Below are 25415 nucleotides of genomic sequence, written 5' to 3'. Positions count from 1 at the left end.
TCAGTCAAAACTACATCATCACTGTCACCCTCTCATGTATTCACTTTATGATCTCCTTCTCCTTCTCCAATTATCCGAAAATTATATCCCTAACGATGAGGATACTTCCTTTTTAGAGGCCAAATAACCAGGTTCTTGCAATCCTTCAGCCACCTTTCTAGAATTATCTCCCACAACACTTTCTTTTCCAACCTCTACGCCCTCACAAGCAACAGAAGAACTCGGTTGTTAGCCTAGAACTTCCGTTGTTTCTACATCACCACTAACATTCTCTCTTCCTAGTTCTTTATAAAGGCCACTCATGTTCTACAAATCAATACCAACAATATTAGTATTACCACTTTCCTTTTCACTTTTTTTTCCTTCACCTTCTCACCTTTACTTCTTTCCATTGAATTTCAAACTACCTTACCACTTTACTTGTATGTTCAGATTCTTCAACTTGCTTTTTGTTGAAGTCATTGACAATTTTCGTGATACCTTTTCGGGTTTATTGAGTGGGGTTTTGGTCAGCATCGATTTGAGTTGGTGAGACAAAATAGGTGTTGGTTACAAACTCCAAATAAAAAGATATGGGAAGATTTAGTGAGGTCGACATTTTTGGAACTTTAGGTCTTTCTAGGAGAATTTTGGAGTTTGGGAATTCTTTGCTTTTCCTTCTGTTTTGGAAATTTTAGAGAGAGATTAAGAGATAGTTGTCACGATCCAAATCTTAACATGTCATGATGAAACCTATCACAGTACTAGGCAAGCTGACCATCATAAAATAACTATGCATTTTAGTTTAAAAGCACGAAATATTAGGTTTAACAGTGAAAATATCATAAATAAGCGATAAACACAATTGCGACTCAACTACAAAATCTCCCAAAATCTGGGTGTCCCCGAGTACATGATGTACTAAGTATCAACACAGTCAAAACTTCTAATACAACTTTCTGGACAGATAGAACAGTGATAAATAACCTGAAAAGAAGGAGAGTCGAGGTCTGCGGAGGCCATAGCAGCTACCTCAATAGTCTCTAAGCAGGTAATGCTCCAAGTCGAGCAACCATCAGGTTTAGATGTACTTAGATCTGCACACAAAGTGTAGAGTGTAGTATGAGTACAACCGACCCAATGTACTCAATAAGTAATAAGACTAACCTTGGGCTGAAGAAGTGATGAGCTCAGAAAAGTACAGTCCAAATCTAGATAATAATAGTACAGATATAATAGGGAAATGACATTAATAACTCAGAGAAATCGCATAATCAGTACACAGTACAGAAATGTAGACATGCATTCAACTTCAACAGTTTAAGCTCAACACTGATAAAGTTTGCCAAGTATAACTAATATGGGGAATGTTACATCTCTATGTCTACATAACAAATATGCATGTCAATGCAATGCATCACAAAGATACTCCCATATACTCACGCTCTCAGAGTACTCAATTTGACTGTCTCAACTCTTTCTCATCATGCTCAATCACTCAGCACTGTACGATACCTGCGCTTGCTGCTGGTATGTCAAACTTCAGAGGAGCGAATCCTGCCCAAGCGCTAATATATCAACCAATACGGCCTGCTACAGCGTGCATCCCGATCCCATCATGAATCAATAAAACTTGTTTCGGCGTGCAGCCCGATCCCATCATGAATCAGTAAAAACCTATTGCGGCATGCAACCCGATCCCATAAATATCACTCACAATCTGACCCTCAGACCCCAACTCAGTCATCAATCTCTCCAGTCCCTCAAGCTCACAAATCTCATGCCAAATCAACCCAAATAATGATAACATGATGTAATAATAAATGATAACAGAGAATGAGATATGATATGCAAATGATGGATGTGACTGAGTATAAAATTATTGTTTAAGCAAATAATTCAATAGCAAAAATGACCTCAATGAGTCCCAACCGAATAAGCATATAGCCTAAACATGATTTTTAACATGGATTGCAGCTCAATTACTCTAACACATAGGGATTACATGAATAACAATAAGGTTTGATAACTACACGGTACCACGAAATCAAACGGGTCACAATTTCTACGGTGCACGCCCGTCATCTAGCATGTGCGTCGCCTAACACCAACCACCTAACATGTATTTTAGGGATTCATACCTTCAGTATCAAGTTTAGAAGTCTTGCTTACCTCAACCGCGCAAATCCCTACTCCAACAAGCCCTTGCCTCGCGAATCGGCCTCCGAATGAATCGAATCTAGCCATGAACAACTTAATACAAGCTATAGAAATCAATTTCATACGATAAAGCTAAGTTCTTTAACCAAAGTTAAAAGTCAACCTCGGGACAACGCCTCAGAACCAGATAAAATTTACAAATTCTGAATACCCATTCAATAACGAGTCCAACCATACCAAAATCATCCAATTCCGACCGCAAATTGGCCTTCAAACCCCAAATCTCACTCTCCAATCCCTAGTCCAAAATCTTCCAAATCTTACCTCAAAAACACATAATCTAGGTGAAAAAATTCAACGGGTATTCAATATTAATGAATAATAATGATCAAAAGTCACTTACCTCTTGAAATCTAGTGAAACCCCTCTAAAAAATTTCCTCTAGCCGGTTTGCAGAGTCCAAAGATGATAGAATCATAAAAAACCCTCAATTTTATCTTCTGTCCAGGAATCTCGCTTCTACGGTTGATTAGTCGTTTCTGTGGAACTGCTTCTATGGTCAAAGTTCTGCATCTGCGAAACTCACTTAAGACCCGAACCAATCGCACTTGCGGTCCCCTCCTCACACCCGTGAGACTGCTTTTGCGGTCTCACCCTCGCTCCTGCGCTTCCGCACATGCGGAATCTTTCCGCTTTTGCGGCTCCACCCCTTCCTGCCCATTTTTACTTCTGCGGACCTTCTTGCGCAGAAGCGCATCCACTTCTGCGGAGTCTTACTTCCTAGTTCTCGCATCTGTGCCTATATGGTTGCCTTTGCAACTCCGCACCTGTAGCCAAAACCTCACAAGTGCGGTTACACCAGAACTGCTGCCAACAAAAATTGCATAAGTCCAACTCTTGATCCAATTTCAACCCAAATCAGTCCCGAAGCTCCCAGGACCCCATCCAAACATACCAACGCATCCTAAAATATCATACAAACTTAGTCGAGGCTTCAAACCACATCTAATAACATGAAAAACACGAATCACACCTAAATTCAAGCCTATTGAAACTAATGGATTTTCAACTTCTACAATCGATGTTGAAGCTTATCAAACCAGCTTTGATTGACCTCAAATTTTGTACACAAGTCATAAATGATACGACAGACCTATGCCAATTTCAAAACCAAAATCCAAGCCCCGTAACAACAAAGTCATCTCTCGGTCAAACTTCTCAACTCTCCAAATCTTGATTTTCCAAATTTTGCTAATCCAAGCCAAAACCATCTATGGACATCGAAATCAATATCCAGATACACTCCTAAGTCCAAAATTACCCCACGAAACTATCAAAACCATCACAACTTCATTTCGGAGTCGTTTACACATAAGTCAATATCCGGTCAACTCTTCCAACTTAGGCTTTCAACCTTGGGACTAAATGTCACAATTCATTCTGAAATATCCTCGGAACCAAAACAACTGCCCCAGCAAGTCACGCAATAATAAACAAACACAAAATAAGTAATAAATAGGGAAACATGGCTATAATACTCAAAACAACCGGTAAGGTTGTTACAATAATAGGATGTGATTAAGAGTGAAGAGTTACATAAGGGACATGATTTGACAGTTCAATACCTAATCAACCAAGGAATTAACTCCTAATCCAATTCTAAGTGGGAAAGAGTGGCACCAATGTTCAAATTATAAATGAGGCAGTTTCTAATTGGCTCTAGTTGAGCAACAAAAACGTGTTCAGTGCAGTTCAAGGAACCCAATCTCTTTAATTACACAAGAGGTTATAATTATAGGATATGATCAAGTGACTAAAAACTTGGTATTCATGATGTGGCAATTTAATAAACTCATTACAATTATCAATTGCAAAGGAGGTACATACGTGGGTGTCAAACAATCATGTTCTTTCCTCATTGTGGCCAAATGTTCTTTTGAGATCAAGGATATTTTTATCAGATTAAACATCTAATCTTTCATCAGCATGCCACGCATGCATACATGTTATAGTATTAGACATATATGTTAACACTTAGACTCACTGAATACTTTATTTAAACATTAGCCAATCATTGAGGGAATAAAAAGTATTCTTAGTTTATTTTGATCAAACCAAGCTCCAAACGGTTTTTTTTCAAGATGATCCCTACTTAAATCTTTGGTAAAGATATCAACAGTCTGCTCCTTGCAAAACTCCATAGAGATGTGTCCCTCTTCTACATTATCTCTCAAAATGTGATGTCTAACATTAATATACTTTGTTCTCGTGTGATGAACTAGGCTCTTTTCCATATTCATTGAACTTGAGTTATCAAAAAATATAGGAACCCATTCTATTACAACACTATAATCTTTTAACTGATGTTTGATCTATAACAATTGAGCACAACATGAAACAACAACCACATACTCAGCTTTTACAATTAACAATGTTACTTAATTTTGTTTCTTGACCATTATATCAAACACGAACCTAGGAAGTGATCCATCCCCGATGTGCTCTTCCTATCCACCAAATAACCCACATAATCAATACCATTGTCAATTGTAAAAGTTCAATATGTAGTTGCTGCTTTATGTTGTGCCTAATTATTATAGATTAAACACTAGTTAGAAGATTATGGTGTTGTAATAGAAGGGGTTCCTATATTTTGTGACAATACAAGTGTAATGAATATGACAATGATCCTGTATCTACATACCTAATAAAGTCAAACGTATCACCCGAAGAATTCAAAAGAACCAGGTCTTAAGTACCTTTCAGATATCTCAAGCCTTTTCACAGCTTTCAAATGTGGCTCCTAGGCATTTGATTAAAATCGTGCACAAAGCCCAACACTATACATAATATTTGATCTACTTGCAGTTATATAGAGAAAATACCCCCATCATATCCCTCCACTTCTTTTCATCAAGAAGAAGACCATGTTTATCCATATTCAGCGTGGTTGCAGTTACAATATGAGTATCATTTCTTTGCAATATAAATATCAAAACTTTTATTTTTGTTATGTATTATAGTCTCCTTTTTGCTTAACTTGCAGTCCAAGGAAGAAGTTCAACACTCCCATCATGCTCATCTCAAATTAACTTCCCATAAGTTTCTCAAACTCATTCCATAAGGATTCATTAGTAGCACCAATGATGATATCATCAACATATATTTTGACAATTAGCCAATTCTTGTCATTCTTCAACAAAAGTAATATGTTGTCAATTTTTCCGTGTGAGAACTCATTCTCCAGTAAATGTTTTGATAGTCTTTTATACCATGCTCTTGGAGCTTGATTTAATCCATACAGTGACTTTTCCAGTTTATGCACGTACTCAAAAAACTCATGACTCTCAAAGCCTGGAGGTTGACACACAAACACCTCCTTCAAATACCCATTGAGGAAAGCACTCGTTACATCCTTTTGATACAGTTTGAAGCCCATGTAGGATGCAAAGGCAATGAGCATTTGAATAGCCTCTTTTCAAGAAACTGGAGTAAATGTCTTATCATAGTCGACATCTTCTTCTTGATTGTACCCTTGTACTACCCGTCTAACCTTGTTCCTTGTGATTGTATCTTGGTTATCTTTGTTTCTGAAAACCCACCTGGTTCCTATGATTGTTCTATCCTTTGGTCAAAGTTTCAAGCACCACACTTTATTTCTAACTGATAAAGTTTTTCTTTCATAACCACGATCCAATCAATTTCTTGAAGAGCCTTCTTTATATTTTTAAGGTCAATCATGGTAGGCTAAGAAGGTAATCATGTTTCTAAACTTGGATCTTTTCGCCATTCCATAATCAACATGTGTGAGAATATTTGTGAGTGGATAAGAACTTTGATTCTTCCATGCTTTTACTTGTAATCTTTGAATGTCAATGTTTCCTTCATGATCTGCAAAGGGACCAAGTTCATTATCACCACCATCATCAACCTGATCAGTTCCCCCTGTCAGTTATACATCATGCCCAGCTTCATGAGGTTCAGGTTTTTGTGTTTTTCAGCATCAACTTCTGAAAGTTCTTGGTTTGATTGATCACTATATACCTGTGTGTGTCCAAATTCTCCATCATCTGAAGCCTGTGTACCTTTCTTATCTAAGTGATTAGCTTTAAAAAAAATCACATGCACACTTTCTTTAGCACACATGATTATTTTCTTAAAAACTTTATAAACTTACTATTTGGAGAATAACCAAGAAAGATACCCTCGTCACTTTTAGCATTAAAGTTTCCTAAAACATCTTTGCCGTTAATGTATACAAGACACTTGCTACCAAATGCTCTTAGATGATTTTATTAGGTTTTCAGCCCTTAAACAATTTATGTTTTTTTTTCAATTATTGGCCTAATCATGCACATATTAATAATGTAACATGTAGTATTCACAGCTTCAGTCAAAATATTTTAGGGAGACCACAAGCAATCAACATGGTTCTTGCCTTATCGTCTAATGTTCTATTCTTCCTTTCAACAACACTATTTTGCTATAGGGTCTTAGGCGCAGAAAAATTACAATCAATGCCATGTCTCACATAGTATTCAAGAAAACTAGCATTTTCAAATTCAGTACCATGATCATATCTAATGCTAGCTTGTCACGATCCAATACCCACCAATGACCGTGATAGAACCTAATAAGTGGCTAGGCAAACCAACAGTCCTAATCTCTAAATAAACCATTAGCATGGATATAATTAGTCTAAACAAGATCAATATTATAGATAAGTCTGGATCTAATAAAGAAGTAAAAACAACACAACAACCCCAGAACTAGTGCCATTGAGTACATAAGCTTCTAAGAGTAGCAAAATACAAGGTCAAAAATAAGTACAGTACTGTCTGAATCAAATAATTATAAATAGATGTGAAGAAGGTGACTTCAAAGGCCTGTAGTCAAACAAGAAGCACTACCTTGAGTCTCCAACATCAGTAACTATGCACCTTACTATGCTCCATTAGTACCCTAATGCTTGGATCTGCACAATATTTGCAAAAATATAGTATGAGTATAAACAACAACAACAAACTCAGTATGATCCCAACAGGTAGGGTCTGGGGAGGGTAGTCTGTACGTAGACCTTACCCTTACCTAATGCAGGTAGAGAGACTGTTTCCAATAGACCCTCAGCTCAGGAAGGGCAAGAAGAAGAAGAGGAAAGCAAGGAAGGAAGAAAGAAGGAAGATAAAAGAAAAAGGGAGAGATAAAGGATAACTAGTACCAAATAATAGCAACGGAAAATACAATACCTAAGGCGAACAAAACCACATAACGTAATAAAAATCTAAGAATATGAAGGGACATGCATGTTACTAAGACTATCGGTGAACAACTAAAAACTACCCACTAACCTTCTACCTTAATCCTCAATCTCCACACCCTCCTATAAAGGGTCATGTCCTCAGTGAGCTGAAGCAGCGCCATGTCTTGTCTAATCACCTCTCCTTAGTACTTCTTAGGCCTACCTCGACCTCTTCTCAAACTCATCATGGCCAGCCTATCACACCTCCTGACATGAGCATCAATGCATCTTCTCTTAACATGTCCAAACCATCTCAGCCTCGACTCTCGTATCTTGTCCTCCATGGAGGCTACTCCCAATTTGTCTTGGATAGCTTCATTCTTAATCCTATCTCTCCTAGTACACCCACACATCCATCTCAACATTCTCATCTCTACTACTTACCCAATATACTCAGTAAGTATCAAGTCTAACCTCGAAGAAGTAGTGACGAGTCTATGACCAACATGATACTTACTTCCATAATTAGATATTATTCAATAAGTGTAAATATAGAGAAGGGACAGTTCAACAACAATGAATATTAGTAATATAAATCACAGTTCAAAGAAAATATTAAGCATGCTCCTCAAATACAGTAATCAAAGCATAATTCTTACTCCGATTTCACATAAGTTAAATAATATACAAAAAATAACATGTAAAAAGACGCTTCTATGTGAGTGCATGATAGACGTGCATGCTCAAACTCAATCTTTCCACAGAATTAGTACCAATCCACGTACACACTCAACACTGTACAAATGTCTAACATAAATACCCCTAATAGACACAACTCACACATTTGATACTCACAGGGTCCAAAGTAACATATGTGATCACCTGACTCCTGAGGGACGAATCCGTATCCAATTGTCGGTATCATAATATCTCAATAATCAATATCATCAATCCGCTCATATGTATCAATATGCCAAAGTAGCTCACAGTATCATAATTACATTAACCCTCACAAAATATACCATTGAGCCATAACTCCGCTCAAATAACTAAATCCATATGCAGAGATGTATGCGTATGCATGTGAGATAATATAGGTATGATGAACAAGTATATAAGAAATAAATATGTGGATGTATGTGCTCATGAGAGTAAGGTATGACTATAGCTAAATCACATAGCTTAAAATATCAAGAATGAGTCGTCATGTTCAAATAAGGAATCATAAACCTAGGGATGATCTCTAGCATGAATAAGAAAAACCCACATAGTCATACAATGAATAAAGCATGTATTAGAAGAATACATAACTAACAAGGTATAAAGAAATCTAAAACTACCCCAAACATGGTATAACCTTGGTCTGTGTATATACGCTCGTCACCTTATATATACATCACTCCCAACTCAAGTAACACATATCAATCAAGTCCATTTTAAGGTGAATTTCCTCTTAACAAGGTTAGCCAAGAGATTTACCTCTTCCTAGTATCGCCTCAAACTTCCTCAATCGCTTTTCCATTAGAAATCTTCTCCAACCAGCTCAAAACTAACCAAACAATACTTAACAGGTCAAATAGAGTTATAGAATCCAGTTCCAAATAATAAAGCTTTTATTTTTAATTAATTCTAAAAAAGTTGACAAAAGTCAAGTCAAACTCACATGATCAAAATCTGAGTATAGGACTAGATTCCATTGAATCATAATCCCTCGAGTCTAAATATGTGGTTAGTTTCCAAATTCGAGCCCAAATTGGTATTCAAAACCTCAAAATACACTATCTTAAGCTCTAGACAAAAACCCAAATTTCACTTTGAAATTTTATAGTTTAGGTGTCGAAATCCATGTAGAATCAAGATATATGATCAAAACTAAGTAGAAATTACTCACCCGCAAGATTGTATTGAGAACCCTTTTTAAAATCTCATTCTCTCGTTCTCCAAAACTAAAAAATGAGCTAAAAGTCGAACTTAAAGCCAATACGACATGCATTCCTGCAGGTGCAACACTTAATGCATGGGTGTGACCTCATACCTACGAGTCTCTGATTTGCAGGTACAAACCTGCCTAAGCTAGCCTCAATTCGCATGTGCAAACTCGCCTAGCCTAGCCTGCCTTCGATGGCATGCACCACTCACAACAAGTGCGCCCTTCATTGGCATGCACCACTCACAATAGGTGCGCCCTTCACAGGTGCTCACCTGTCATTGTAGGTGCGTCCTTCGCAGGCATGTACCATTCGCTGCAGGTACGATGCGTCAGACACCAGATATTCCAAACAACCTCAATATGATTCGAAACCACATCAAAACTCACCGGAGCCTATCATCCTAACAAGTTCATATGCCATATTCAAACTTATCTAAAAGCTCAAAACACTAAGAAAAACATCAAAACTAATAATGCCGCATCAAACCAAAAACATTAAACTTTCTTAAGTTCAAAATTCCAACTTTTGACTTGAAGCTCCGAATGAACCCTGGGACACCTAAGACTCGAACCAAACATGTGTACGAGTGCAAAATTATCATAAGAACCTACTGAAACCCTTAAAATACCAATCCAAAGTTATTAACTCAAAAGTCAAACTTTGGTCAACTCTTCCAACTTCAAACCTCAAAGTAAAACTAAGTGTTCCAACACACTCCCGAACCCCTCGGGACCCAAACCACCCATCCTCACAAGTCTTAAATTACCAAAACAACCTACGGAAAATATCAAATAGGGTAATAGGATTCTATAACTCAAAATGAATGGGCGGGGCGTTATATTCTCCATCTCTTAAACAAGCATTCCTCCTCAAATGAGTTTAGAATCATACTTGGATAGATGAAAAGGTGTATATATCTACTCCATATATCTGACTTGGTCTCTCAAGTAGCCTCCTCACTCGGCTGACCTTACCTCAACTTTCGAACCTGCCTATCCGAAATAGTTACCGGCTCTTCTTCATAGACCAAATCATCTAACTGCAGTGTACTGAAGTCCAAGACATCTGGCTTATCTTCATTATACCTATGATGGCTAAAAACATAAAATACCAGATGAAATCCCAAAAGACTAGAAGGCAAAGCAAGCCTATAAGAAACCTCACCAACTATCGCCAACACCTTAAATTAGCCAATAAACGTCGAACTCAACTTGCTCTTCCTCCCAAACCTAATCACACCTTTGTTAGGTGAAACTTTCAAAAGTACCTTCTCACATTCCATAATTGCCAACTTGTAAACCTTCTTCTCTGCATAATTCTTCTACCTCCTCTGAGCTATCTGAATCCATTCTTGAATAAACTTCACCTTTTTCAAATCATCACGAACCAAATTTGTATCCAACAACCTAGCCTGACCAGGCTCAAACAAATAATAGGAGAATGACAGTGCCTCCCTGCAAAGCCTCGTACAATGCCATCTGAATACTAGACTGATAACTGTTATAGTAAGCAAACTTTGATAATGGCAGGATCTGATCCCAATAGCCTCCAAAGTCAATCATACAATCCCGCAACATGTCCTCCAGAATCTAAATAGTCTACTCGGACTGACCATCCATCCGTGGGTGAAATGTTATGCTAAGCTTCACCCATGTACACAACGCTCATTGAAGAACTCTCCAAAAGTGAGATGCAAACTGAGTGCCACGGTTTGAAAAGATAGAAACAGGCATACCCTGCAAACAAACTATCTCCTTGATGTAAATCTGGGCTAACCTCTTGATGTATAAGTAGTTAACATCGCTATAAAGTGAGCGGACTTAGTCACCCTATCCATAATGAACCAAATAACATCAACCTTCCTCAAAGTATGTGGTAAACCTACCATAAAGTCCATAGTGATACACTCCCATTTCTACTGTAGTATAACTATATTCTAAATTAAATAACCCGATTTATGATGTTCATACTTAATTTATTGAAAATTCAAACATCGTGAAACATGTCCAAAAATCCTTCTTCATCCTCTGTCAGCAATAATACTACGTCAAGTCATAATACATCTTTGTAGAACATGGATGAATAGAATACCATAAACTGTGAGCCTCCTTTTAATGACCCGACAAGTCGTTTTATGTATTTGTGACCGTTCCCCTATTTTGATGCTTCTCGTATGTTTGTTTGTTGTTTTGTGACTTGATGGGATAGGTCGTTTGGTTTTAGGAAGATTTAAGAGGGATTTAAGACACTTAGTCTCATTTTGGAAGCTTAAGTTGTAAAAGCTGACAAAGATTTACCTTTTGAGTAACACTCTCGGAATGGTAATTTGACGATTCCAATAAGTTTACATGGTGATTTGGGACTTGTGCGTATGTTCGGATTTGGATTCATAGGTTCTTAGGAGATTTTAGCTCTTTTTGCAGTATCTAAATTTAGTAGTATCGTATCATTTCCAAAGAAAGAGAGTATGCTAAAATAGATTTTCTTCTAGGGATAAAGTAGTTGGTGCTGGCGCCTGCAGTAGCACAACTGGAGTCGCCCCCCATTTTGGAGCAAGCAGGTTCTGAATGACCCCCTCTTACTTTGTTCGAGCTGAATTATATCCACCATCTCACGGTTAAAAAAAGGTTAACTATCTCAAAAAAATCCATATTGTCTATCCAAAAAACATGTCAATTATAGCCAACTCCCCCTCTCATGTCTCTTTCCCTATCAAAAACCAGCCCTTGCTAGCCGGGGGCTCAGTCTTTCAAGATTCAATCTTTCCCCTTTTGGTTCTGTAACTTGAAGGTTTGGAGAGTTCATAAGGTAAACTGAGAGTTGCCTTTGATGTTATCGGTGTCTGATCGGTGCTATGAGACTTTGGATAGGTTCATTTAGTACATTGGAATTTGAGTTCAAAGTTTTGTTGTGATATAAAATGTCCAAGTATGATTCAGGCACGTTTGGAAAAGTTGGAATATTTGAAACTTAAGAGAAGGATTTTGAAACTTTTATATTCTTGGAATATAGACTTGTTGACATGATTGGAAGGGTTCGGAGGGAGGATGGGGGGGGGGGGGAGGGGGAGCTCAGATGTATCTTGGAGTATTTCTGACCAATTTCCCTTTAATTTGTAAAGGATGGTTTCTAGTGTGAAACAACACTTCACGATCGCAGAGCTAAGTCTAGCGATCGCGGAGAAGGGAGACTGGTGGGTATGCTTTATCTCATCGCGTTCACAACCAGGGCTTCACATTTGCATAGTGTATAGGGCAGGAGGATTGCATTCGCATGCATGTGTCCGTGTTCACAATGTCGCGGATTCAGGTGAGAAGATTGTCTTAGCACTCGCATGGATGTTTCCCATGTTCATGTAGAGGTGTGGCCTGGCTAGGGAATGTTAGACTTTACGTTCACGAAAAGGAGTTCGTATTTACGGGGTAGCAAAACTTTTGTGCTTCATGATCGCAAATCTTTGGACCTCGATCACGAAGGGTATGCTTGCGTAGTCCACTTAACAGATTTATTTTGGGATTTTTCCAATTCTCTCATATTTTGAACTCTAGACTTCGAGAGGTGGAGATTTTTAAGAACTATTTTACTACAACATTGGAGGTAAATAATTTTCACTTGGATTTAATTTTATATCTTGACTCCCCATAGATTTCTACACCTAAAACATGGATTTTTAAAGTGAAATTTAGGATTCTTCCTACAACTTAAGAAGGTGTATTTTGGGGATGTGATGGTTGATTTGGACTTGATTATGGAACATAATCACATATTTGGACTCATAGGGTTATGAATAGTCAAGATGTACCCCTTGACTCGAGTTTGACCATATGGGCCGTGTTGACTTTGGTTGACTTACTAATGTCTCATTCTAGTTACATTTTCAAATTAGGAGTTTGGGTGATAGAAACATACCTCTTGGGAAGAAGAAATAGGTATCTCTCTTGATAATCTTCAAGGTTTAAGCAATAATTGAAGAGAATTGTTTGATGAAGAACACTTTCTCCCTCTAGAACCCTCTTTCTCACTCTAAAGATATCAGAAAATAGGCTCAAAATGGTCTAAGGTGGGTGTTTTAACGGAATAGGGTCGGGTTTAAAAATTAGAAAATAGGAGCCCCGACATAGATCTGCTATCGCACATGCGACCGCATAATGCTTCTGCGGTCCGCAAATGGGCCGCATAATTGGCCCTCAGGAACTGACATTTTTTGCTTCAGTCTGCGACCAGTCTGTGGTCCACAGACCTGTTCTGCGGTCGTATATGGCGCCGCGGATCCTTTATATGAAATATCTCAAGGAATGATGTGCGATCATAGTGCGGCCCCCGAAATGGTTTTACGGTTGCATAAAGGGCTGAAAAAATAACATCAAAAATAGCCAAAAATATTGCTTCACTTTGCGGCCATTATGCGTCCTGCAGAGTGATTCTGTGACCCACTATAATGCCTTTTATGCAAAATATTTTTCTTTAACTTTTTAGCGTACCGTTCACCCCAAAAAGCCCGAGCCACTATTTTTAACCCATAAGCCTATCTCGGCACTACAAATTTTTGGGTTTTTAGGAAAGCTTTTACGGGGCCATACATTAAACCTCGGAGGCACCTGGTGTAGGTATTGATACCTTTCAATGATCCAACCCATAATGTGTTTCATTTCTCCAAGTTTGAGCTAACTCCTACATTGGAAGAGATAGCAGGTTACATTGGGTTTGGAGGGATCTGCGGAATCAGAAGCTCATTTTACCAAGAGTCGTCACCTCACACCAGTTCTTAGATCTTTTTAACATTAGCAAACAAGTTAAAAATACAGATTTAACAAGGGATATTGCTCGTTTTATTTCCTATACACCAGATTTGGGCATCGAAACAGTTTTGATGTGCACAAAGCAGAGCATAGTAACAAAAGAAGCAAAAAAGTATGGGAGCTTCACAAATGCTTTGCCTTTATGGTGACATTTTTGGGAATAATAATCTTCCCAGACAAGGAACAAAAGATTGACACCCCTCTAGCCAAAGTTATGCAAGTTTTTAACACAAAAGCCCATCATACCCTTGCACTAATCATCCTTTCAGATATTTATCAAGCATTGACCCTGTGCAAAGCTAAGCCAAATGTCTTTGAAGGATGCAATATTCACTTATAGATGTGGTTGGTTGAGCATCTCCGTCACCATCCCAGGTACATGAGCCATGGTTCAAATAAGAATGATTACATTAAAAAAGATGAAGAAAGGGTCAATGACTACAATGCTTCTGTAGGGGTGAGAGCCTGGATGGCTCGTTTAAGATCTTATGATCGCAAATCAGATTGAGTGGACCTTGGGATGTCTCCCAATGAGAGAGGTTATACATATATGTCTGCCCTCAAAAGCTATCCATTATTGATGGGTCTCTAAAGTGTCCAACCATATGCCGCACATAGAGTCGTACGCTAGCTGGGTGGATATCAAGTATTGTCGGATAATGAAGATCTCAACATTCATGTAATTGAGCTACATCTAGAGGCCACACTCCCTAAAACTCTAACTCAACAAATTTGGGACAAATGCTGCTATTTGACATCAGATACATAAGTGCAAGATCCAACAAAAAGTTAGTGGATCCGGGGTACGTTACATGGTACGGTAAAAGATCTTGTGTTAATGATGGCTGAGAGACTCACAAAGAGGTCGCACGTCCATAATTTCAATGACAGGATGCAAGAGCAATGGACCTGGGGAGAGAAGAAAAAGATTATCGGGCCAATATTACGACATTACAAGAAAAGGTGAGAGCCCTCAGTTTTGAAAAAGACTTGCAAGCCCAAGATGCTGAGGGAGAAAGAAAAAGGTTGATCTGTGAGAATGATACCCTTAAAGACCAGCTCCAACAAATCAATAGCACACCTGAGTACCAACCCGAAGCTGGAAAGACCAAAAGACCATCGCAAATCCGTGGGAGAAAGTGATATATTATGATTCTATTTTGCAAAAAATAGAGAAAGAATTGGACAAAGCCTATGAAAGGATAATACAGCTAGGAGAAGATACAGAAAACCATTTAAGGTTGGCTCGCCATGCTAAAAAAACCATGATGAGAAAAATCTTTGGCTTAAGAAAAGAATTAAGTGCCCTTGAAGAAGCCATGAGTTGCCAGTCAAAGAATTTGAGGTAGAGAGAGCACTGTTACTGCTTGCTTAATCGTTTTGGAAAGTGATGTGGTAAACTTTCAAAACCACAAAGAAGTGGCCTTACAAGTGGTTCAAGCCCAGGAACAACAGATCTGGAGAATGTTCCAAGATTAAAGGGACACTAAGAGAAGAATCCGAAAAATAGCTGAATATATTTCACAAAAGCATTCTGACTATGAGAAATGAGCAAGACCATGTTCTTTGCTACAACAATGAGCTTCGTGTGACATGTCTATCGATTTGTAGGTTCTTCACAAGTAGATAGGAAATAGTTTAGAGCAATGAATGAAGAGACAACCAAAAGAATTGGTTGGCGAGATCAGAGTTGTTAGAGTCTCTTTGTTTTTTTAGTCTAGAGTGGTTTGTCTTGTATTAGACTTTATCTTTATCGAGTCTATTTTTGTATTTCCTTTATTATATTTTTTCTTTGAGTCGTGTAATTAAAAACCCAAAAAGAAATTGTGTAATAGAATACTGAAAACCAAAAAAGATCCTTTTTTTGGTTTTAATATGTCTATTCCTGAACTACATAATGATCTGATTCATGCTGTATCATAATATATAAACTACCCCTAAAGGGTGCAATTGAAATCTTGCTAAAAAACTCAAGATAGTTTAAAAGAAACGAACAAAAACCAAAGAGTAAAAAAGAAAAAAAAAGAGAGATTTGAAAGGAATAAAAGAATAGAAAGACGTAAACGAGAGGTGGAATAATTGAAAAAGCTAGGATGACACATGCAACCTTTAAGAAACATGCTAAAAGCATTTAAATGCTAGGTGCATTGCATAACTACGTGTGATTTTATATCTGCTAAATTCTCCAAACTATCATGCATATTGTGTGTGGAAAAATAGGCAAGGTTTACGTGGGTGGTTGGTTTTTGTTATCCTGACATCACATCCTTATTTCACCCAATCAAAGGGAAGTGTCTCGATGATTACTCAATGCAATCTCCCCATCATCAGCCCTGAGGACAGTCCAGCTCCGATCATTTCTCTAGAATTTGATATTGTTGAGGAAAATAGGATTCTTAAAATAAGAATGATGAAAATATAGGAAGTTTGGTCTAATGGAAGAGAGCCTCCTAGCTCTATCCCCATATTTTTGTGCCTGACCCGTTCTTCCCCTATTGGTAGAGGCCTACACCCAATAATATTGTTGTCATGCCTTTCGCTGCCTGTCCTCAAGCACTATTACAAAGAGCTGCACTGGTGGTCCTCACCACCACTCCCGTCTATATCTCCCCACAACCTAGCATATAAAGGCCCAACGAACCACAAATCATTACCCCTCAAAGCCCCTACTTTTAGGCTGAGGTGATTTACATAACACCCAACTTCTTTAACCAAATTCCTCAGTATGGTTCTCCGTTCTAGGTTGAGAAGCCTTCCAAGAGCGCCAAATAGAAAGAAATGTCAAGGAAGATGAGGAGTTTAGAACAAAGTGTGCAAAACATACAGGGTCTGAGCGGCTAGATGAGTGTGTCTTTTCTTGACCTTTGCATGTTACCCTCTGTGCACTTGCCTCCTAGACACAAAACCCCAAAATTTAAAAAGTATAATAGGCATGGTGATCCTATTGCTCACTTAAAGAGGTACCATAATCAGTTAGGTGGGACAGGGGGTAAGAAGAATTGCTAATGGCTTACTTTGGTAAAAGATTAATTGGGGTTGCCTCAAAATGGTACATAGATTAGGAGATCTCGCACTGGCACATGTGGGATAGTCTGGTTCGGGATATTGTTAGGCAATTCAAATACAATATCAACATTGTGCCTGACCGCAACTCACTATCAAACTTGAAGAAGAAGTTTACAGAAAGATTTCGTGAGTATGCTGTAAAGTGAAGGGAACAAACGGCAAGGTTCAAGCCACTTATCGATAAAACTGAAATAATAATTATTTTTCCTCCGAGCTCAAGAAGCTGACTATTTTCAAAATATGATATCTGCCATGGGCAAGCATTTTGCCAAGGAAATCAAAATAGGTGAGATGGTGGAAAAATATTTTAAGTACCGGAAGGATTATGAGCCAATCCGCGCTCAAAGCCACATCTAAAGCCATTCAAAACGGCTCAAGAAACCTGGCTAACAAGAAGAAGAGAGAAGAATGAGCTATGATGGCTTCAAGTTCCACTGGAATTTGGGGAATCTCTAACCACTCATACATGCAAACCAAAGCACCACAAAACTACTATCCCCACCAAGAAATTTCCTATGTTATAGCACCACCGTAATACACGATGATGGGTTCTCAATGTCTTTACCTTATGCTTCTTATGTTTTGATGATCTAACAAACTTATTGTTAAGAACCAGATAGAGAACCTGACTCACTTGGTACACATCTCAAATGAACAAAGTCTACTCTGATCTTCAGTGAATGAAATACTACAATGAGGAACACAACAGGGACCTGATCCCTTGGTGTTCTCTGATAGAAGTACAAGTCAACAATAGCTGGAACACAAATGCAAAAAGTGACTGTCTGCATACTGTACACACGATATTGGAGAAGATAGTGCGACACATTGGGAAGAAGCGTGTATCAAGAATTGACATCACCATTGTGATGTCCTTTGTAGTATAACAACCTGGTGTAAGGCACAAGACAATCACTTGAGCATTTAGTGATATTCTCTCAAGCAGAAAAGTGTTCATCCAGTATAGAAGTCACAAGTGCGTCAAGAACAAGAAGGCAACTCCACTAAAGGATCAGTTTCACAATGAGTCTATGTGTATCCATAGATGAGTTGTAATCTTGTTATTTATTCTTTATTGTAACTCCTATCTTGCTTTATTCGAAGCTGTGTTTTAGGAAACCCTCTTGTAAAATCCGTAAACTCTCTGAGTTTATATTGTGACTAGGTTTAGTCATAAGTTAAAGTCTTTTTGACTAGAGAGTGACAAAGTGGCTTGTGGTAAGAGTATTACAAGTTAGTTAAGTTGAATTCTTTGTAATGGAGTCATTACAAAGTGGCTTGTAATAGGTGTTTACAAGTTAGTGAAGTGGAAAGCCTATAGGTGTAGGTCGTGGTTTTTGTCCCCTTGAGTTGAGATGTTTTCACATAAATATCCCCTGTCTTATTTACTTACTGTTTTATTAGCATTGTCAGTACAACCCCATAGAGGACCAGGTACTCTACTATTTGGTGGACTCATACAAACTAATAATAGGAATCAGAGCAGGTTCTTTCTAAAAGGTTAACACCTAGAAAGGATCTCAATGGATGCTCCACCAAACTTTGAGGAAGGACAATCAACTTACAGACCTCCTAGATTCAATGGTTTGTACTACAGATGGTTGAAGACTCGTACACATGATTTTATAATGGCTGATGATTCAGAACTATGGGACATCATATGTGACAGTCCACATGTTCCTATGAAGAAGCTTGGACAAGCTGGACAAACGGTGCCGAAAGACAAAAAAGAGTATAGTGATCCTAACAAAAAAGCCGTAGAAAAGAACTATCGCGCCAAGAAAATCTTTGTATGTTGTATAGGACCTGATGAGTACAACAGAATCTCAGCTTGTGATTATTCCAAAGAAATATGGGAAGCATTGCAAATTGCACACGAAGGAACTACTCAGGTTAAACAGTCCAAGATTGACATGCTCACCACTAAGTATGAGCTCTTCAGGATGAAGAATGATGAGTCTATATAGGATATACACACTAGATTCATATCCATCATATATGAACTTCATTCACTTGGTGATATTATTCCCAGAACAAGCTTGTAAGAAAATTTCTCAGTGTTCTACCTGGTTCTTGGAAAAGTAAGGTAAATGCCATCACTGAAGCTAAAGACTACAGACTCTAACCATAGATGAGCTGATTGGTAATATGAAGACATACGAGATGAAAAGAAAGAAAGATAGTGAAAGGAGAGAGACAAAGAAGGAAAATAACCTGGTACTCAAGGCTGAAAGCAGTGACTCAAGTGAAGAAGATAGTGATATGGCCTATCTTCCTAAAAGGTTTCAAAAGATGGTTTGAAGGAATGGTGGTGTACCAAAGAGGGGCAGCTCAAGTAAGGCAAGAAACAATGATCTCTGTCACAGATGCGTAAAGCCAGGGCATTTCATCAAAGACTATCCACTTCTGAAACAGGAGCAATACAAACAAAACCTGACAAAGCAGCAAAAAGGAACTCAGTTCTAGACAAACGATTCAGTCGAAAAAGTGCAGTTGACAATATTGTGAAGCAGAGTCTTGCTGCTTGGGGAGACTCCTCTAGTGAATCAGAAAGGGAACGAGATGCAGAAAACAACTCCATGATGGTAGTATAAACTAAAGCAACAAAGTATGACTCACTGTTCACGCTGATGGATCAGTCTGATGATGATAAAGAAGATGAAGATGAAGATGATGAGGTAAATTTCAGGGATGTTTAGAGAAATATGAAATCCTACTCTTCTAAGAAATTACGATCATTAACAAATATTCTAATTGATGTTTATTATAGCCTTGATAATGATAAGGAGAGACTGACCATAGAACTAGGAGAAGCTGAACAATCTAGAGATGATCTGGTGGTCTGTGTAGTGGACCTAAATGATACCATAGCTAATCTTGAAAAGGAAAAGGAAGTTTTGAATAAAAAAATAAATTATGCAGAAAATGGGAGAGATGACCTGATGGTAGTGGTTGTTGATTTGAAAGAAACAGTAGAAGGTCTTAGCAATGAGAAACACACTCTAGAAGAGAAAATTGCCGCTACTGAGCAAGAGAGGGATGACTTTTTAGTGATAATCACTGACCTAGAGGAAACCATTGAGTGACTCAATAGAGAACATAGGACTGCGAGTCTCGGGAAAAGGAAGAAAGTAGCTAGTGAGACATATATCAAGCTTGAAAAGGAATTAAATGATGTGAAAACTAGTCTATGTGGTGAATTTGAGAAAAATCGACAACTTCAAGCTGAATTGGAGAAAGTAAAAATTGATCTTGAGAAATCTCTAAAGTGGACCTGGTCCTTAGATGCTGTCACTGCCATGTACTTCAACAATAGTGGAAACAGGCAGGGAATCGGGTTCCAAAAGGAGAAAACTCCTTACAACCCTCACAACAAGTATGTCACAGTTCCTGATAACTGGCTTTGTACCCACTGTGGGAACAATGGGCACTTCAAAAAAAATTGCCAAGCCAGGGTTCAATCTGTACAAAAGAACAAAGTGTTTACTGAAAAAGTGACTACTAAAGAGGGACCAGGTACCGCTTGCAAGAAACGAATATTGCCTGCATGGACTAGAAAAGCCCTCATCCATCACTTTTCTCATAACAAGGGACCCAAACTAGTTTGAGTTCCTAAATCTAACCCATGAGTTATATGTGTAGGGAATATTGAGAAGGAGTGGACTGCAATGGTTCACAAACAGTGGATGCTAAAAACACCATGAATTGTCTCTCAATGAAAGCCCTATAGAAAAAGGAATGTATCCTGTATATATATAAAAAAAAGAAAAAAAAGAAGGGGGGGGGGGGTACATTCTCAGCATTGAAAAGATGGAAAGTCTGTGTTAAAAGGAGCAAAGTAGAGTTCTTATAAAAATTGCACACAATTACCAATCTGGTAACTAGTGAAGTGGCCTTAGTCACCAAAAGAACAAGAACATCTACTTCGCTGATCTTAAATCCCTACAAACTGATGATATGAGTTGCTTAAAGGCTATTGACTATGATGTAAAACATTGGCATAAGGGATTGGAACACTCAAGGATCTCATTTCTAAATGAACTAACTCAGAAGAACCTGGTTCGTGGCCGTCAAAATTCAAGATCCATCTGGACACTACTTGTTAGAGCAAAGGAAGAGACTTTTGAAGCATTTGCATCACTTGTCAGGAAGATCCAAGTGGAGATGGAACTAAAGGAAGCACGTATCAGATCTGACCACGGGATAGAATATGTCAATGCCAAGATTTGATGAATCCTGTAATATAGATGAGATCACTCACAACTTCTCAGCACCAAGGACTCCACAGCTAAATGGTTTTATTGAAAGGAAGATCAAAACTTTGGAATACATGGAATGGATAATGCTCATTGACAAAGAAATCTCCAAAAAAAAAAAATATATCTAGGCAGAAGCAATAAACGAGGCTTGCTACTTGGTGAACATGTGTATAATCAGGTCCCTCCTCAAACAAAACCACCGTTGAGTTATGGAAAAAAACCAAAGATAACTCACTAGAGAACCTTTGGAGGCAAATACCATTCTGTCAACAACGGGAAGGACCAACTCGAGAAGCTTGATGAAAGAAGCAACCCTTCTGAGATACTTCCCTCAAAGCAAAGCCCACAAAGTCTACAACAAAAGGTCACACTGTGTGGAAGAAAGTTTTCATGTGATAATCAATGAGACATCCTCATCTAACAAAGGAAGGAACAGTGATATCTGATGTTTTAATTGGGAAGATTGATATGATGAGTTAGATAAATAAGACAGGTGAAGGCCGTGGAACATCCTCTTCCACTTCGCATGAGGAACCTGGTACTTCATTTACTAGCATTGAAGCTGAAGAAACTGTTGGAGATGCAGTGCAAGGTATTCCACAAGTAGTAGAACAAGGAGTGTAGGGAAATCTACCTAATCCTACATAGTTTCTCCACTAATCACACTTTAGTCTCCACCCAGAAACACAAAAGCTCCCATATACTTGATAACACAATAACTCCCCGTCATTCTGGATCTAGATAAGAACCCAAAATCAAATCCCAAGGGATCTTACTTGAAGGCTATCAAAAGAATTTTGAGATACCTTAAGGAAACATAGGACCTGGTCCTGTATTACCTCTCAGGTGACAACTTTAAATCCCATTGGGTATGCTGATGCTATTTGCAGGTCATCTTGTGGACATGAAAAACACTTCTGGAATGGCCACTTTCTATGATCATGTCTTGGTGCACAAGGCAGCAAACTTAGTGGTCCCTAAAACGGCTGAAGCAGAATATGTAACTACAATATCCTATGGTGCTCAGCTCGTATGGATTAAGCAGCAACTGGAGGATTTTGGAGTATTCACTAATTGGGTGCCTCTTCTATATGACAACACTGGTACACTCAACTTGGCCAAGAATCCAGTTCAATACAAAAGGATCAACACATTTATGAGAGACATCATTTTTTGAAGGACAATGTGGAGAAAAGGTTGATTTGTATGAAGTCCTGCAGCACAGAAGGCCAAACTCCAAATATCTTCACCGAAGCCTTGTGTAGGGAACTCTATGGAAGAAACAAGGTGAAGATGGGGGTATTGAAGCCAAGTGGAGAGCTTGATTCCCAATCAGTTGACTATGAAAATCACTTTCAGGTAAAATGAGCTAAAGTGTTTTCTAGCCAAGCCTAACTCACATCGATACCATTGCAAGTAAACACGCATGACAATCATAGAAGCTAAAGGTGCAATTATGAATTGCAAAAGAAGAGCTGCTAAAATCTTTTTCAAAAAAAAAAAACTGGTCGGGCATCAGGTTCCTGTACCATAGGTTAGTGGTAATGTGTTGTTTGGAATGCTTTCTCAAAAGGGGTTAACAAATTTAATTCAACTGCCACATCATCCAACTTTTCAAATCTGCATGTCATGTCTTGTCTTTCAAATCCCTTCACCCCCTCTGCACGATAACGTTTTCCCACAAATCTAGCGCCGTTTTCAGGACTGTTCAGAACCCATTTCTCTCTCTTCTCATCATTAGCCCTTCTTCCCATAAAACTCTTTCTCACTCTCACAACAAGTTATGAACCTTCATCCCCTTGTATCTCCGTGATTCTCTCTACATCTATTTTTCACTTAACTTCCCTATCAAATCCTCCTACAATGGCAATCGAACAATCGCTTCCTTCTTCCCCCATATACACCACTCCCATCTCTCTATCATCCTTAATGTCATCTCCAGAAATTCACTCTTCCACTCCTTCCAATACTATTGTACCCACACCTGTTTCCTCCTTATTTCCTATTATTTTTCTTTTTCTATCAAATTCCATCTTCTTTCTATGTGTTGAGAACCCCATGTCTCCGCACTCCTCTAATCCCACCAAAGAACACTCAGAAAGGGTCACCTCTCAGGTGTCAGAGGTCTCTGAGGATGATCATGATCAGTATCTGGACTCCTCCCCTTTGGACTCAGTGGCTCCCTCAGAGTCACCAGAAAAGTAAGCAGCGCACAATATCATGGATATTGCTGCTGAAAGCTTGTTAAATGAAAGAACCTATCTCTTGTCTGAGTATCAAGAGGAAGAAACTCCATTCCTAGGCAATGAAAGAACCGCGGTACTCTTCGAGTCTCTAATCCATGAAAATGTCCCAGAAAAACCTGCTGGAGGAACTGATTCTCTTCCAGATAAATACACTCCTGAACCTCTTGATTATCCTAAATCCTTAGAATCCTCTCTCAAGTCATCCTCTATCAGGTTGCAGCAGAAAGAGGGGTTCGAGTCTACACCACAGAAAAGTAGGAGGAGTGTCAAGACAAGAAAGAAGAGGTTGATGAATCATGGGAAAGTTGTTACTGACAAGAGCATTCCAGTAGGTGAGGTTAGCAAAAATGCTCTAAAGGAACCTGGTTCCTTAGTAAAACAATCTATAAAAGCGCAGAAGTCTGTGGATGAAGCTTTCGATGAAGCTATTGAGAAACAGAGTGGAGCATCTGTGAAGGGCAGCGGTAAGTCTAAGAAGAGTCTAGATGAGCAAGCTATGTTTGAAGATGATACTGTGGGGAAAGTACGTTGGAAAGGGATGTCTATTGAAGGATCTAGAAAATGAAAATGGGAAACTGTAAGGGAACCTGGTTCTCTGAAGATCACACTCAGTGACAGTGGTCTTTGGCAGGAGATATTGAGAACTCAAAAAGTCTTGTGGGGTTGTACGTTTGATCCAGCAATTTCAGAGATGGATGGTATGACGAAAATTCTGGAGATAGTGGAATTTCAGCAATGGGAGCACTTGTTTCAGGGGAGCATGCCTTTGGTGTACGAGGATGCGGTACAAAATTTCTATGGATCTCTCTTCACTGTTGAGGGGGATTACATCTGTGTGCTAGTAAATGGAGTAGACATTGTACTTGACACTTCAACATTGGGGAAGATTCTCAAAATTCCATGTGAAGGAATGTCCTCAATCAAAGGTGTCTGTGGTGTCAATTTTAGGAGAGCTATCATGAAAGAGCAAGCTATTCAGCAGAGGGAACATGTGCATAATAAGGTATTACTTCCTCAGTATCAGCTTCTCTTTGAACTGGTCAATAAGGTGATCTTTCCTCGTTTTGAAAGGCGGTCTATCACTACAAAATCTGATCTGGTCTTAATGGAGGCTCTTGACGAGTTTGTTCCAATCAATCTGCCAGCAATCATGATAGATCATATGCAAAAGGTGGCAAACTTTAAAGGTGGAAATCATGGGCTACCATATGGCTTTCTCCTCACTCAAGTGTTTAAATTTTACAAGGTTCCCTTGGGTAATCCCAGAGTGGGCACACACAAGAAAACCTTCTCTAAAACCACCTTGGAAGAATGTGAGTGCGTAGAAAGGGTTGGTGGAAGCATCTCAACCATTTCTCAGCTGATCAATGCTCAAAATGCAGCTTCTGAAGAGATTCGAAGGTTGATGGCGCATAATGCCATACTAAAAACTCAGCTTAGTCAAGCGGTTAAAGGACCTGGTTCCGTTAATGAAGAAGTTGCCTGCCTGACAAAGGAAAATTATAAGCTTCGTGCAAAACTGCTTGAAGAACAGTTGTCTGCCAATGCCCGACTGGACATGGTTCTCAAAACCCTTGATGCTTCTCTCTCCTAGTCTTCCTCTTCTAGTGTCTCTTAGATACCCACAAGTGACCAATGTCTTCTATTGTGATGTTTTGTGGCTGCTGTTTCTACTTTTGTTTGCCTTCTCTTTTTGCTGATGGCATGCTGGACTTCACCATTACTGCTCCTGTTTT

The 25415-nt window shown here is 38.7% G+C and overlaps 2 protein-coding genes across 2 annotated transcripts; both read left to right on the top strand.

Annotated features, from left to right (window-relative positions):
• Window positions 1-18697: 18697 nt before the first annotated feature.
• Window positions 18698-19141, top strand: LOC138873593 (uncharacterized). Its single transcript, XM_070152065.1, has one exon. It carries the CDS (start codon window positions 18698-18700, stop codon window positions 19139-19141), a length of 444 nt encoding a protein of 147 aa, XP_070008166.1.
• Window positions 19142-19322: 181 nt separating this feature from the next.
• Window positions 19323-20260, top strand: LOC138873592 (uncharacterized). Its single transcript, XM_070152064.1, has 4 exons — window positions 19323-19469; window positions 19541-19759; window positions 19814-19852; window positions 19961-20260. Exons 1-4 carry the CDS (start codon window positions 19323-19325, stop codon window positions 20258-20260), a joined length of 705 nt encoding a protein of 234 aa, XP_070008165.1.
• The last annotated feature ends 5155 nt before the right edge of the window (window positions 20261-25415 follow it).

The sequence above is a fragment of the Nicotiana sylvestris genome, chromosome 7, assembly GCF_000393655.2.
Source record: "Nicotiana sylvestris chromosome 7, ASM39365v2, whole genome shotgun sequence".
In the NCBI taxonomy this organism is placed as follows: domain Eukaryota; kingdom Viridiplantae; phylum Streptophyta; class Magnoliopsida; order Solanales; family Solanaceae; genus Nicotiana; species Nicotiana sylvestris.
Note: the sequence above shows the minus strand (reverse complement) of the source record. Positions and strands in the feature narration are given on the sequence as shown.